Source organism: Cucurbita moschata, unplaced genomic scaffold, assembly GCF_002738365.1.
Source record: "Cucurbita moschata cultivar Rifu unplaced genomic scaffold, Cmos_1.0 Cmo_Scf00004, whole genome shotgun sequence".
NCBI classification, from domain to species: Eukaryota; Viridiplantae; Streptophyta; class Magnoliopsida; order Cucurbitales; family Cucurbitaceae; genus Cucurbita; species Cucurbita moschata.
The window spans coordinates 7,155,448-7,171,278 of NW_019268520.1; the positions used below are offsets into that span (position 1 = coordinate 7,155,448).

Genomic DNA, 15,831 nt, shown 5'->3' on the forward strand with positions numbered 1-15,831 from the left:
ACCCCCCCCCCCCCCCCCCCGTTACCGATGAAAAGCCTAAAAAGGGGCGTATTAATTCAAATAGAATCAAAATAATTATTGCAGAACCATTCAATGCAAAAAGGCAGAAGAGACGCAGGAATTAGCAGAAGAAAAAATATATATTAGAGGGGGCTACCTAGGTAACAAGTGAGAGGGTATGGAATTACCTGGTAAGCCAGTAGAAACGAGGGGGTTTAAGGGGCATAGACGATGGACCCGAGCGGGAGTACGAATTTGTAATCCACAGAAGGTACCACTGATCTCATTGTCGTAAGGCTCCATCGGCTGCTTGTCGTTGCTGCTGTAATCGCAACTGCTATGTGGTACGGGTGTCCCAGTCCATGGTATATGGAAAACGGGATAAGGAATAGGTTGTCTATGACCTTAAAAGAGTAATGAAATGTAATACAAATTGATATTCTATTAATACAATAATATTGTACTTATCTCGAACCAGTGTTGAAATATTATGGCTTAACCAACTGTGAATGTACTGTTTGTTATTTAGACGTCTAGTGTTTAATTCCAAAGACCATACCATGACTGTGCGACTGCAGAGTTTAAAGCAGCGGAGGGACGGTTGGTGTTTAACATCGTTACCGGGAAAGGAAAAGGATAAAAGCCAATATCTCTGAAGAATGAAAGTCTGGAGCAACAATCCCATCTCTCCCCCGAGCTCTGCCACTGATGCTGTCATTGTCACTTCTACAACTACACAACCATTGCAACAGTGATTTGTCAATTTAATGGTTTTTGGTCCACTTAGTCAGCACACCAGCCAAGCCTACCGCCGTCAGAACTGCTGCATCACAGTTCCAATCACAACTTCAGCCACAGCAAACTAAGTGGAGACGAGATGGGCAACTGCGGTACTAGAGAAGAGCCTGCAGTTGTTTCCAATGCTCAAGGTACATTCAGAAAACCCGGATCTAGGGTTTTTATCTGTACGCGCGCTTTCTGTTTATTTTTGCCTAATGCCCAACTTAGAAACTAACTGAATCAAACTAAAGCGATGATGGGCTTGTTGTCTCTTAAATGGGGACGCTTCTGCTGCAATTATGAACTCAATTATAGTAGCTTTCATTCTTACACAGTTCAACAGCTGCATACTTCATCGTCTTCCTTGGTTGTGAAAAGCGCCAGCAACAATGCTCCAAATAAAAGACATATTCATAACCGGTCCATATCAGATCTAAGCGATCCCTCGACCCCTCGCAACCTCGAGGACTTTAGAAACAATTCGGTGCTTTACACACATGTTATTGCCTTCACATTATACGAGCTGGAAACGATCACCAAGAGTTTCCGCTCCGATTACATTCTCGGAGAGGGCGGTTTTGGAACTGTTTATAAAGGCTACATTGATGAGAACGTCAGGGTTGGCCTCAAATCTCTTCCTGTCGCTGTCAAGGTTCTCAACAAGGAAGGCCTGCAGGGCCACCGAGAATGGCTTGTATGTCTCTTCTCCCACGCCACCATACAAGTCATGTTTCCAAGTCCCTTCTCTCTCTCTCTTTGGTATCTCATTCCCCTTGTTGCTTTTTTGCAGACAGAAGTCAACTTTCTTGGTCAGCTGAGACATCCAAACCTTGTTAAGTTGATTGGTTACTGCTGCGAGGATGATCACAGATTACTTGTCTATGAGTTCATGTTTAGAGGAAGCCTTGAAAACCACCTCTTTCGAAGTACATACTTATCTTGAGCTTCAGCTTCTTTTCTTCGCTTATCAATTATGTTTCTACTTTCAGCCTCTATTTATCAATTGCTCTTGCATTTCTCTTAGCATCGGCTGGCACCAACTATAATTAGTTCTGTGGGCTACTTGACGGTAGATGAATTAGGTAATATGGTTGATTAGAGATTTATTGACTGAAGCATGAAGCACGCTTCATCTTAAATTGAATGTGTGGTCTCTACCCCCACTTCAACCTACAATGCTTTCAATCAATTATTTATATAATTTGTTCATGCATGCACATTGCTTAATCCACATAATCGGAAGATGCAATGCGGTACTTATTTAATCTATTGTTGTTTTTTTTTCAATTTTCCGACTTATTTTCCAGTTTCCTTGAATGCATTATTGTTTATTCTTAGCATGGAGGATCTGTGACAGAGGCCACTCCCAGCAGAATTCATTTGTTTTATTTTCTGGTCATCTGGCATATCTTTTGATGAAGCAATCATGTGCTTTTCGATAGACCTGACTATATAAGCATCACTATTAGCTATTCATTTGTTTCATTTTGACCTAGTTTTTTTAATAACACGCTCTAATTTTGTGCACTCGCTAGACGACATAATGTTGATGTAGGATTAGGTGAAAAAGTGTTTCTTGGAAGAAAATTAAAGTAATTGATGGGCATGGATGAAAATTTAATTCTCATGGTCAAAACGGCCATATCTCAATTCACTTTTGAGCTTTGTATATGGGCCCTTTTTTTTTTTCCTTTTAGGAGAAAGTGAACTTTCATAGAGAAAAATGAAAGAATACAAGTGGGCCTTCAAAGTGATAACCCAACAAAAGGAGCCAAACCAAAACATGAACTACCTATATGACAAAAGTCTCCAATTCAAAAGATCAAGTCAGGGGTTAATTATTGAAATTCTTTAGCAATAGATGTACAAAGAGAAACATTAAACCTAAGTAGAGATTAGACCTCTCAAGTCAAATACACCATAAAACAACCCAAATACCAGCACACCAAAGGATACAACCCTTATTGACGAAGGATGGGTGTGCAACAAAACTTCCTCTATCAAAAAACAACAATCCTCGTTATGAGCCAACCAGATACCGAATGAATAGAAAAAAGAGTCTCAAATTGAGTGAACAAACTCACAATTGCAAAGGATATGAACCAAAACTTCATTAAGGAAATACATCATTACATCCTCAACAAAAAGAAAGAATGCCTTTGGATATAGTCCAAGCTCCAAAGTGCTTCCTCTCCCATGCAAGACATGCCAATCAATGTATTTGATCTTCTTGGCAATGTTAACCTTCCACAATGAGAAGAAAGGGTATTGAGGAGTGTTGGGATCACTGAAAAAAAAAAAAAAAAGGAAAAAAAGAGTGAAAAAAAGAACTTCATGAAAACTCTTGCAGGGACAACATGATAGGAAATATGACCTTGAAGAATAGATGAGGGCATCCGATTAATCAAAAAAAAAAAAAAAAAATTGTGAAAATTGCATCAACCTAAAAATGCTTTGGAGCATGCATTTGAAAGGATAATGATCTTGTAGGTTCAAGAATTGTGAGATGAGTATCAACAGAAGATGATTAATGAATAATCCAATGCTTCTTATCAAAAAAATAAATAAAATAATCCAATGCTCATAGAGGTACAACATGAGTGTTTTGTTAAAAGTATTCGCCAACATTGTCACGTTGTAAAATTTTAAGGGATACACCAAAACTGAATTCAAATTTCAGCATGAAAATTACAAAAATGAGAAAGGACCTCAGAATGATTTTTTTTACAAAATATGACCAGGTCATGTGAAAGTGGTCATCAACAAAGGCCATGAAATAGAAAATCCAGTTTTGGACATAATTGGACAAGGTCCTCAACTATCCAAATGAACTAACTTGAAAGGAGAACGTACTCAAAATTCAATAAGACAATATGAAACTGAGGACAAAGCTTTCTTAATGTGGAGAGAGATGGATGACCGAGGTGACAATAGACATCAAGAGGAGAAACAACTCTCGAACAAGCAACAACTTCCGGTACTTGATGATCAAAAGTTTAAAGTCCTCCAAATACATGTCGGATCCCAATAATCTTCTTTGTCTCAAGATCTTAAAACAAACAATAGCCAAGATAGAATGAGACATAACAATGAAGGTCACAAGTGAGATTACTAACAAAGATCAAGTTACAAGAAAATTGAGGTAAATGAAGAGCATATAACAAAGAAAGAGATGGAATGAGGTTTACGGTGCCAGATCCAAGAACAGAGGATTTGGATCCATATGTAAATGTAACATTTGTAAGGGATGTAGATGACAAAATGGTTGAAAATAAATTGGGATTATGTATCATAAGATCGGTAACACCTTAGTCTATGACCCATTGGTAGATGAGGAAAAACAATAACAATTCATGTTATATGAACCAGCAATTGTTGTAATAAGAGTAAGTGTGAATGATGAAGAGGATGCTTTACATGATTTTTGGTACTGTTGAAATTAACCAACATCGATTATTGAATTAACAAATGGCTTCTTAAATGAACCATAAATGGATGAGTCCTTGATTGAACCACACTAGATATCATTGCTACCTTGTGTTCAACCATAGATCAAAGAAAAATATAGGAACACAAAATCTAATCGAAGTCAATAATTCTGACGAACATAATTCTTGAAAATCTGATATGAATGGAGTTTCCAATAAAAGAACTCTACTTCTTTTACAAAACAACTTCAAACCCGATCTGACTATGACCAGAATACCACACAAAGAAGTCAAAAGTTGCAAGAACCAAGGAACCACGCTACGCTAATTGAAGAGACAAAAGCAGAGCTGAATTGCAAAGAATCTCCAAAAATAGAACATAACAAAAAGCAGAATTAAACCAAGACAAAAAAAAAACTTATCCAAGTTTCCTCACAACCAAGAGCCTTGAAGTCATGAAGCGAAAAATACCAGACCAATGACCATAATTTGAGATGTTATATTTAGAAGAATAACTTTCAACCATATAGCCTCTTTTTTAAGGTGACATCTCCAAAACTATTTAGCAAGTGGAGAGAGAAGTTTTTAAGATCATTGATTCCTAGGAGCCCCCTTCCATATCAATGGTTATTGAACCTTTGCTTGGTTAAGCAAGTCATGCTACCCTTTTTCTAGCTTCTTACCAAAGAAAGTTTGGAAGAACTTTTCATTTGAGTTGGCAACCTTAGTTTGCAGAGAAAAACAAACACAAATAAATAGGAATATTAGGAAGAATGGCTCAGGGGATGGAAAAAAGTAGCATATTCTCTACAATATATCTTTGACGGGACCTTGCATCATATGGAGTTACTGGAAAATAACTTTATCATATCAATTAAATGTTATCCAAAAAAAGAGGTAGGAGAAGAAAAAGAGTGGCTTGGAATAGATGATTATGCCTTTTGAGAAGGAGAGATGTTCTACCACTTCTTGTGTTTGTAACCAATTCTGTCAATAATGGGGCTGAAAAGTGTAAGGTTACCTTTAAGGGCTGACCCCAAGTAAGAGACAGGCCATCGGCCTAATTTGTCTCTAAAGTTAATAGCCATATTGTGAGATTCCATATCGGTTGGGGAGGAGAACGAAACATTCTTTATAAGGGTATGGAAACCTCTCCCTAGTAGACGCGTTTTAAAAAAAGCCTTGAGGGGAAGCTTGAAAGGGAAAGCCCAAAGAGGACAATATCTGCTACCTAGTGGTGGACTTGGGCTATTACAAATGATATAAGAGCTAGACACCAGGCGATGTATCAGCGAGGAGGTTGAGCCCCGAAGGGGGGTGGACACGAGGTGGGCTTAGGCTATTACAAATGGTATCAAAGCCAGACACCGGGCGATGTGCCAGTGAGGAGGCTGAGTTCCGAAGGGGGATGAACACAGTGGTGTGCCAGCAAGAACGTTGGGCCCCGTAGGGGGGTGAATTGTGAGATCCCACATCGGTTTGGGAGTAGGATGAAGCATTGTTTATAAGGGTGTGGAAACCTCACCCTAGCGGACGGATTTGAAAAACCTTGAGGGAAAACTCGAAAGGGAAAACACAAAAAACACAATATCTGGTAGGGGTGGACTTGGGCTAGGGCTAGGGCTGTTACACATATGATGATAACATAATTTTATTTTGCCCACTCGGGCTTGGGCTTGAGCTGTTACAGAAAAAGAAAGTGCCCTCAATGAATGCTCTTGAATCTTTTATTTTGCCCACTTATGATGATAGCATAATTTGGACTAGAGAGAAGGTATAAATCCTAGTTCTCCATTGGTACACCAAAGTCTTGAGCAAGTAAGTGGCGTAAAAAATTTCCAAATCAGTCCGTGAATGGCCTTTCGAGATCAAGTTTGATAACGGTACCTTTCACTTTTTTTCTTCTCTGCTCATCAAATGAGCTTATTAGCAGTAAGTAACGCAATTATTAATCATCTGCATGCTAGAAATTATGGCAGATGGAAATTGATTTCTGGTTGGAGAACCTTTTTGGCCATTCGAAGAGAACCTTTCCAATAATTTTGACTCAAAGGTTTAAATTTATAAATTGTTGTGGCATCCAATTTCTTTGGTATGAGAGAAGCACAAGTCTCATTGAGACTAGCCATGCGGACACTGTTCTTAAAACCAGAGTCATGGAACACTATCAAGGCATTAGGATTAAGGGTGATCCAAGACATTTTGAAGAATTTCATTGTGATTATCATTTGGTTGGTGCTTTGTTGAAAGGGCAAGCCCAAGGAGTTACTTGCGTTAAGTATTTTTGGTAAAGAAAAATAGCCTCGGCGTTTGACTATGGGCAGCTGAAATGTGATTCAAATGTCTTCTTGCGAGAATATGTCAACCCTCTATTTTAATCTAAAGAGACTGAAAAAGGGCCCTAAATTCATTTTCAATGGTTTTATCATAGAGTAGGAATGTAGGATCCTTCCATGTCTAAAGAGAATTTTCAGAAATAGACCCTTCGTGTTGTTACAGGCAGCACATTGATGGAATTGGTTCTTTTATATATGTGGAGGATATTGAGATCCAAAAGCAACCAAAAAAGAAAAAGAAAAATCAATAAAAAGAGGAAAATCATTTTCTGTTGTCCGTTTTGATTAATTCTTATTGTGCATTTGCAAGGAAAATTTTTTAAGACCAAAGTTGAAGATTTCGTTTCAGTTCGGGGAGAATTGATTTCTAGTATCTGTATGAATGGGTCCTTGTGGTCCTACTTGGCTCTTGATTCGTTTATATATATATATATTTGAAAATAAAAAGTACAAGAAAAACAATGAAGATATGCTTGTGATTCTTGTTTTCTAAAAGGATTTTAAAAAACACCTAAAATGGCCTATTTTCAAAAATATCAAGCTGCTGTTTTTTTTTTTTAAATTTTGTTTTAAAAAATTATGAAAACAAGAAATACACTATTCAGGAAAACATGTTTCTGTGAATTAACAAATTAAATATTACGATCTACTATTTTTTCTAACAAATGCAGAAGTCCACCTCTGTCTACAAAGTGGAAATTTCATCATTTTCTTTATGAAGGTTTTTTAATTCTAGAAACTACAATTAACAAATATCAACAAATTAAGCTAAAGTGACTGTATACATCCGTCATATAAACATTAATTCAAAAAAATTGTCATATATTGTCATATATTCCTTTTCGACAAAGAACTTCTGTTCCTTTCTCTTGCCGAAAAAGATTTTCTTTCTCTCTTACAGATTTTAGAGGTTTAATTTTTTAAAGAATGGTTTGTTCCTTAAATTATTTTAACTGATACTAGAAAGAATTGCCATGAGAATCAAATACAAAAGTACAATTAGATTAAATTAATATTATTTTCTTTTTATCATTTTCAAATTTACAACTCTTCAAGTTTATAGTTTTTATATCGGAACCAAACATGTTTTCAAATATAGAAATTTGTTTTTGTTTCTATAACAGCCCAAGCCCACCGCTAGTAGATATTGTCCTCTTTGGACCTTCCCTTTTGGGCTTCCCCCAAGGTTTTTAAAACGCTTCTACTAGGGAGAGGTTTCCACACCCTTATAAAGGGTGTTTCGTTCTCCTCCCCAACCAATGTGGGATCTTACAATCCACCCTCCTTCAGGGCCCAACGTCCTTGCTGGCACTCGTTCCTTTCTCCAATCGATGTGGGACCCCCACCAAATCCACCACCCTTCGGGGCCTAGCGTCCTTATTGGCTCACCGCCTTATGTCTACCCCCCGTCGGGGAACAACCTCCTCGCTGGCACATTGTCCGGTGTCTGGCTCTGATACCATTTGTAACAGCCCAAGCCCACCCTTAGCAGATATTGTCCTCTTTGAGTTTTTCCTTTCGGGATTCCCCTCAAGATTTTTAAAACGCATCTGCTAGAGAGAGGCTTCCACGGTTCTCCTCCCCAACCAATGTGGGATCTTACAGTTTCTTACAAAATTCTTTGTTTCTGAAAATAAATCTTTGAATCATGGACTGAATGAGGCCTAAACATTAAATATTATCTGATGGTTCTTTCAATTTTTCTAGTACTTGACTGGCTCCACTTTGATATATTGTTCTACTAAATTTTACATGATCTTTCCTGTGGAAACTCAGAGACAACTGTTCCATTGCCATGGGCAAGAAGAATGATGATAGCTCTTGGAGCGGCCAAGGGACTTGCATTCCTTCATAATGCTGAAAGGCCTGTCATCTATCGGGATTTTAAAACCTCTAATATACTGTTGGATTCTGTATGTGAAGTTTATTTTGCACCAACACTGTCATTATTCTTTTCTCAAGCTTGTTGGTAAGATGATATTTCTTCTCATTTGCCTCCACTTGGCTCATTATTCTGTAGGACTATGCAGCCAAGCTTTCTGATTTTGGGCTTGCAAAAGCTGGACCACAAGGTGATGAGACACATGTTTCTACTCGAGTAATGGGTACTTATGGTTATGCTGCCCCTGAATATGTCATGACTGGTATGATCTTTTCTTTATGATTGGAGCTTGCACAAAACTTCTCATTTGCTTGGTCTTCTTCTTTTTTTCCCCCAGTTATACAAATGTATATGGGCAATTTTTGTATTTTATGGCCTGTGGGCCGCCTATTATTTCAAGGTGAAGCCATTTTCAATATAGGATCATCTATGAAAGGGAGAGTCTAACCTTAGCAGGAACATAGTGCATAAGAGGTTAAGGCTAGAACTAACTATACCCGGTTTTTTCTCCTTGCTAAAAATATTAAGAGGGAAAGTATTTTCCTATATTCCATAATAAAAGAGAAGGATTTCTCAAGTAAAAGAGAAAAGGACCCGTTATAGACAAGGAAATACAATAAATACCAAGAGATTCCTATTCCAAAAAGAGAATTACCATCACCCCCTCGAGCTGGTTTAAAGATATCTTTCATTGCCAACTTGTTAATTAGTTTGTCGAATTGTAGCTTTGGAAGTCCCTTAGCACATCATCTACTTTTGCTCTGTAATTGGAAGGAAAGGAACACATATTGCTTCAGCATCAATTTTCTCCTTTATTAAATATTTATTGACTTCATTATGTTTTGTTAAATGTTTATTGACCTGATTAGCAACTAATCTGACTTTATATCTTTGGATATATCCAACAGCGTTGCGTTTTATAATAAATAAATACCCATTTGCAACCTACTATTTTTTATTCTTAGGTAATTCCACGACGTCCCATGTGAAATCTTGTTTAAGAGCATTCATCTCTTCCATAACAGTTTATTCTCAATTTATATTGTTTAGGGCCTCTTCTATATTCCTTGGAACAAATAGGTTGGTTAACCTAGAGGTGAAGGCTTTAGGACCATCAGATAGTCTATGATAGAACAAATACTTTGCATTAGGATATTTGGTGCACTTACAAGTACATTTCCTATGAGTTATTGAAATGCCAATAACAGAAATATCAGAAGGAATATCATGAATAGTAGAAGATGCAGCAATAAAGGATTTATTACCTGAGTCTTCAACATCATTCATTAAATCATTAGATTGGTTTTGTGTCAAGTTTACTATATGGTTTCGTTCTTTTGGTTGAATTCCCTTTTAGTATAAACTTGAAGTTCATGGTGTAGATTAATTAGATCGTTGTGTAGTATTTCTCCCTCTGTAGAAGAATTTTCGATACTTGACATTGAAGCCCTGTCCCTAGAATAAATGATGGTGGAAGAGGACTAAAACTTGTATTCTCAAAATGAGTTATGTTAGGAAGAGGAGAAGTATCCCAAAACTTATCTTTGAAGTTGGATGTCTCCCCTCGAAGAGAATTTGAGCTAAAAAGGGTTGATTTGCAAAAACAATTAAACATCCGTACTTCCAAAATATTATTTTCCATAGGATAAAACATTTATAACCCTTTTTTGTGGGAACATACTCTGGAAGATGCATTTAACAGTCCCAGGGTCAAGTTTAGAACGATGAAGACTAGGAATATGAACATATGCAGTAAACCCAAGACTTTAATTGTTAAATTAGAGAACAAGCAAACATTTTGAAAAAAAGGTTTTAAAGTAATCCAAATAAAGCCTTCCTAGATATCCAATATATAAGGTAAGCAACTGTTAGAGTTGCATCTCCCCATAGGTAATTAGGTATGTGCATAGAAAGCATAAGAGCACGAGCGACTTCAAGTAAATATCTATTTAGTCATTCAACAATGCCATTTTGTTAGGGAGTATCTTGACAAGTAAATTGATGAAAAGTTTCTTTTTCTTTTAACAAAACATTTCAATATTCATTGAAATATTATGTCTGATTATCCGAATGATGAGTACTTTCAAAATGAGTGTTTAGGGTGGTGTATAATTTTGATGGTTCGATCAACAAATACAAAGCAAGGTTTGTAGTAAAAGAATATGCACAACACCCAAGAGTTGATTATGGAGATACATTTGCTCCAGTTACATGACATGCTACTATACGATTAATTATTGCTTTACCTGCACATCTGTTGTGGAAAATACCCCAACTAGATGCCAAATCAACTTTTTTTGGATGGAGATCTTGAGGAGATTTATGTGGGGCAATTTGAAGGTTTTGTTGATAAAGGTAAAAAGATAAAGTGTAAAGCGTATCGTCTGAAAAAAGCTCTCTTGTGCTTGGTATAATAAAATTGATTCATACTTGCTTCTTCAAGGTTTCAGGAAGAGTACGAGTGAAACTACTCTTTATGTTAGGGCTACTGACAACTTTAATCAGCTCATTCTTTCTCTTTATGTTGATGAGATACTTGTAACTAGAAATAATTGTCAAATGCTACAAGATTTTAAAGTTGAAATGGAAAGGATGTTTGAAAGGTCAACTCTTGGTTACATGTATTACTTTGTTGGCATGGAAATTCATCCCCACAAGGGTATTTGTATTGCCAAAAGTAAGTATGCTCAAGAAAATTTGAAGAAATTCAAGATAAAGTTGTTGCTCTTTTTTCTCTCCTCCTTGTTTGTCGCTTCTAGCCCTTCAGAAACTGTCAATCTTGGTCTCCTCTCACCACCATTCTGAGCCTTTGGTCAACGATTTAGTCTCCTGGCTTTTTTTTTCGTCCAAAGGCTTTTTATCCACCATCTTCAACCATCTCGTTGATCTCTGATTTGCCTTCTCAACTTTTCGCCATTTCTTTTTTGCTCCAAGGTCATTCTCTGTTTTTTGATCAGAGGCTTCTGCACTAACCTTTCTAATCGGAGTTTTCACTCGTTATTCTTAGATAAATCTTTTGAGAACTTTCAGTTGTATTCACTAATTATGAAGGTAGGAAGTTGTTGTGTAGGTAATCTTTCTTCTACATATGCTTCAAAGATGGCATGTTTTATATTTGAGGATTTGAAATTTAAGCAAGTGATTCCTTTATCAATTTTTCATGTGCATTGGTTCAAAAGTTCATTGGTTGAGCTCCCTACAAAATCGGATGTGTTCGTATTATTTTAAACAAGATAGAGATGTTAACCAGACCACTAAATGGTCAAAGAACAATAGATTCCAAAGGTGGTTTGTTGATTGTGTTGTCTGGCCTTCTGGCAGTGGGAAACTTTTTCTTGTTTATTCTTATCTCGATAAAAGGAAACTGGTTAATTTTCAGAGAAATATTGCAGGATATCCTTCTGAAATATGAGAAAAAGTTGCAAGTTTCATCTGCTTTTCCTTTAAATACATTGGTAAGAGCTTCATCGATTTCAATAGTGGTCGATGCTCAGTTACCTTCATTGAGCTACGAAGAGGTAGTGAAATTGAAGAGAGACAACATTCAAAAGAGCAAGCAAACTTCATTCAGAATTGAATTCTCTCGATACTTCTTTTTGGGTGAAAAAAGAAAAAGAAGTATTGCCTATGAATTTTAGTGACCTGTTGGTGGTTTCCAGAGTATTGTTCATGATTCTTGGAAGAAAAATCGTAAAGCCTTAGAACTTCATTTCCAATCCCAATTCTCCATTGTCCCTTTCGTGGCTGATAAAGCATTATTAAAAGTTGGTGAGCGACATGGAAATATATTGGTCTATAGTCTTCTGTAGTAAGTTCTTGTATTGGTTCTTATTTTCAGTTGTGATGGGTGATGTTCAAGTTTTCTTTGGAGTAGAGCTTTGGTTTGTTGTGTCCTCTTTGTTTCTTGGTCGTTCTCTTTTGATTGAATTTGCTTTAAGTTCTTGTTTGATTTTCTAGTTCTATTTTCTTTCACTTCCTTTAGGAGTGTATATAGTTGGAACATTGTCCTTTCATTATAGTAATGAGAAATTGTTTCATGTTAAAAAAAAAAAGAAGTCTTTTTCTGGCTTCCTAATGAGATTAGTTGGATTAATATTGAATCCATTGTTCGTTCAAGTGATTTATATGATGAACCGTGGTGTATTTGTGGAAATTTTAATATCACTTGTTGGATCTAGTGTGACAATAAAAGATGAGTATGCGAAAGTTTGATAAACTTATTGAAGCTCTTAGTCTTTATGGATCTACCTCTGTCCAAGATTGGTCAAGTTTAGGGAGTGAATCTTCACATTCATTAATAATGAGACCCTAATTGAGTCATTTTATTGAGTATTTGAATTGCTCGGAAGTTCTTCAAATAAAGCTTTCCTCTCAGTGCATTTCCCCTTTGTGGGTTTTCTTCGGCTCATTTAAGGAAAATGTTCAACTGCTCATTGCCCTTCCGTTGGCTCCAAAGTCTAATATTTTATGGTACCACGTGATTAAAGCCATTCTATCCGAGCCATGGTTTGTAAGAATTCAATGGATTTTCCATAATTAGCGTCTTTCATGGCTTGATCCACTCAACATAGGACATCTTAAGGCAGTACAGGGTGTTCTCTTTCCAAATCTTTGCTGACTTCTTTCTACTGGATTTATGTCTTAACTGGAGTGCTCTTACTTCTTCATTGTATTTTCTTTTATTGCAGTTCCTTTTCATTTTCTATTTTATTTAATTTTAGAACTCCTATCTGGAGTTTGTTTCTTTGAGCGTTGGTCTCTCTCTTTTCATTTTATCAATGAAAAAGTTTGTCTCTTGTTTAAAAAGAAACATTTAAAGTTGTTTCTAGTCCGTTAATGATAAACTTGAAAGTCTCCAAGAATGATGGTGAGAAACTTTCTAATCCTACAAGTTACGAAAGTTTAGTAGGAAGTCTCTTGTACTTGGCAACGTCTTGGCCGGACTTCATATTTGCTGCAAGTTTTTTTCTAAAGATATACAAATTCACGTAGTGAAGTTCATTGGCATTGCTAAATGAGTCTTTAGATACTTTAAAGGTACTTCTGATTTTGGAATTTGGTTCGAGTTTACAGGTGATTTGAACTTGATTGGATATTCTGATAGTGATTGGGCTGGTTATATCAATGATTATTATACTTCGTGGAATTCAAGAAAATAGTGATTGGGTGTAACGCCCGCTCATCGTCAACGCGATTAACAAGGGTTACCATCATCAACGACAATATATTCTAATACCCAATCATAATCTCAAAATGATAAAAAAAAAAACATTCAGTAAAACATTTAAAACAATGCTATTTAAATTTAAATCAACCGAAGTAAATTCTTGACAGCGAAAACATAAATATACAAAACAGACACCGACATGGATTCCCAGTAGTCTTCAGTCCGCTGGTCTCGCCCTCGGTTGGCCTGCATCATCTAAATCTGGAAAGAAAAGTTATAATAATTTTGATGAGTAATTAGATTACTCAGTAAGTAGCTAGCTTATCACTCAAGAGTTCATAACTAATCTTTCCAGGTGTTTTTAGGTTTTATTCATCATTGACTCCTAGTTCTCTTACTAGGGTCATCTGTTCGTTAATGAGGTATCTCAGCTACCTCCAGCTAGGTTACTGACTCTCTCTCGATATGCTTATCTAGAATTTTCGGACTCGTATGTAAGACTCGCTCTCGGTCAAATACGGCCCGTCTACTAATTGCTCTGGCGGCCTGTTTATCTCATATACCAACGGTCAGGAGTACTCATGCTCCCTGACTTAGCACACAGCGCGTTGGCCAGGAACTCCGCGGGAATTAGTAGACTATCATACTCAGTAAATAAGCCATAGCTCAACCACCAATAAGCATATCTAGAGTCATAACCTTTCCATTAACATGCATAACATACTCACAGTTACTGCATGCTTTCATACATGTATCATGATCAATACGTAGACATTCTGACAATCGTTTATATCATGCTTACATCACAGGCAAGCAGTCACAATATACAATAAACACGAACTATCATCGAAGCTCATCATAACTTATTAAGCTCTTAATCAGGTAAACAACATACTCACATGTTGTAAAACAAGTTAAGAACTAGTTCAAAGGTCGATACGCTACTTACCTGGTTTCGAATCCCTTTCTCTCTTAATTGTACATTTAATAGGGTATTTCGACACAATTCCTTCCAAGTAGACCTATATTTCACCATTTTCAAGGTAAGTATAGGTCAATCTAGGTAGAACAGGTCAAAACAAATCGAACGGGACAAACCGGGAACCGAACGGACGCTTCACGCGCCCTCACGCGCCTCGGTGTGTCTGTCCCACGCGCCAGTCGCACGCCCAGTCGCGTCCCTCACGCGCCTGCGTGTAGTGCACGCGCTTCTTCTTCTTCCTTGCGTTTTTCTGAAATTTCCCATCTTTTCTGTTAATACCTACTATATCTCGAAGCAAAAATTTCATCTCTACAGCTCGAATTTCGTTCTGATTTCTTCTACAACTTTATAGATCTTCTAACTACGGTTCTAACCAGCCTTATTTCATAACTTATTATGCAGTATAACTCAAGATATCGAGATTTAAAGGTTCGGTGATGTGGGTTTTTTCGTTACCTTCGAATTACCGTCCGCTTCAGCTCGTGGCTGTATCCCCTTCCTCAAACGATTCCTCAGCAACAACCCCTCTTCCTTTACCCTCGATTGATGTCCAATTTTAAGCAACCAAAACTCGAATTCTCAGAAAGTTTCCTCCTCTGTTTCCTGGGTTTTTCACGAATCACCAATCTTCGTTTTTTTTTTTTTCTTCCTTTTTAAAGCTTAATCCATCCCACGCTTCCACCTCCTCTAATCATCCTCTCTTTTCTTTCTTTTCCCTTCAACCACCTGTCCATTACCACGCAAACAATGTGTTTCTATTCCGAAAGTTGGGCGTATCAAAGAAAAACTTCAACAAGGAGTGTTGAGTTATAAGGTTCTTTTTTTTTTCTTTTTGTTACATTTAATTTTTTTAGTTTAAGGTTCAAGTTTATTATTATTATTATTATTTTCTAGTAAAGTTAGATCTAACCTTTCAATTTTTTGCCCTCTAAGTTTCTACTGTTAATGTTGTATTTTTTAAAAAATTTGTTAGTTAATTAGGTTCGTCCTTCTGCATAAAGGTGAACTTCTATGTGAAGTTTGCATCACCATTTTTGTTCTACTTAGAAGTTCATTCATCTATCGGTTTAATAAAGATTGAGATTTTTATTTTTTGCTTCCAGGATATTTTATTCATCGATTTCATTTTCTCAACGATATACATATTTATATAAATAAATAAATGGGTACTTCAGGCTTTAGCTTACAAACTTTACCATTTTGTTATTTCCAATTTATCTTGTGATAAAAAAAAAAAAAAAAAAAAAAAAAAACCT

The 15,831-nt window shown here is 36.6% G+C and overlaps 1 protein-coding gene across 1 annotated transcript in view; it reads left to right on the forward strand.

Annotated features, from left to right (window-relative positions):
• The first annotated feature begins 521 nt into the window (after positions 1-521).
• Positions 522-15,831, forward strand: part of LOC111441671 (probable serine/threonine-protein kinase PBL8) — a 16,764-nt gene continuing 1,454 nt past the window's right edge. The window contains exons 1-5 of the mRNA XM_023078750.1: positions 522-929; positions 1,116-1,474; positions 1,571-1,706; positions 8,321-8,457; positions 8,565-8,688. Coding sequence (XP_022934518.1) covers positions 878-929; positions 1,116-1,474; positions 1,571-1,706; positions 8,321-8,457; positions 8,565-8,688 — 808 coding nt within the window. The 5' untranslated portion in view covers positions 522-877. The remainder of the gene's footprint in view (positions 930-1,115; positions 1,475-1,570; positions 1,707-8,320; positions 8,458-8,564; positions 8,689-15,831) is intronic.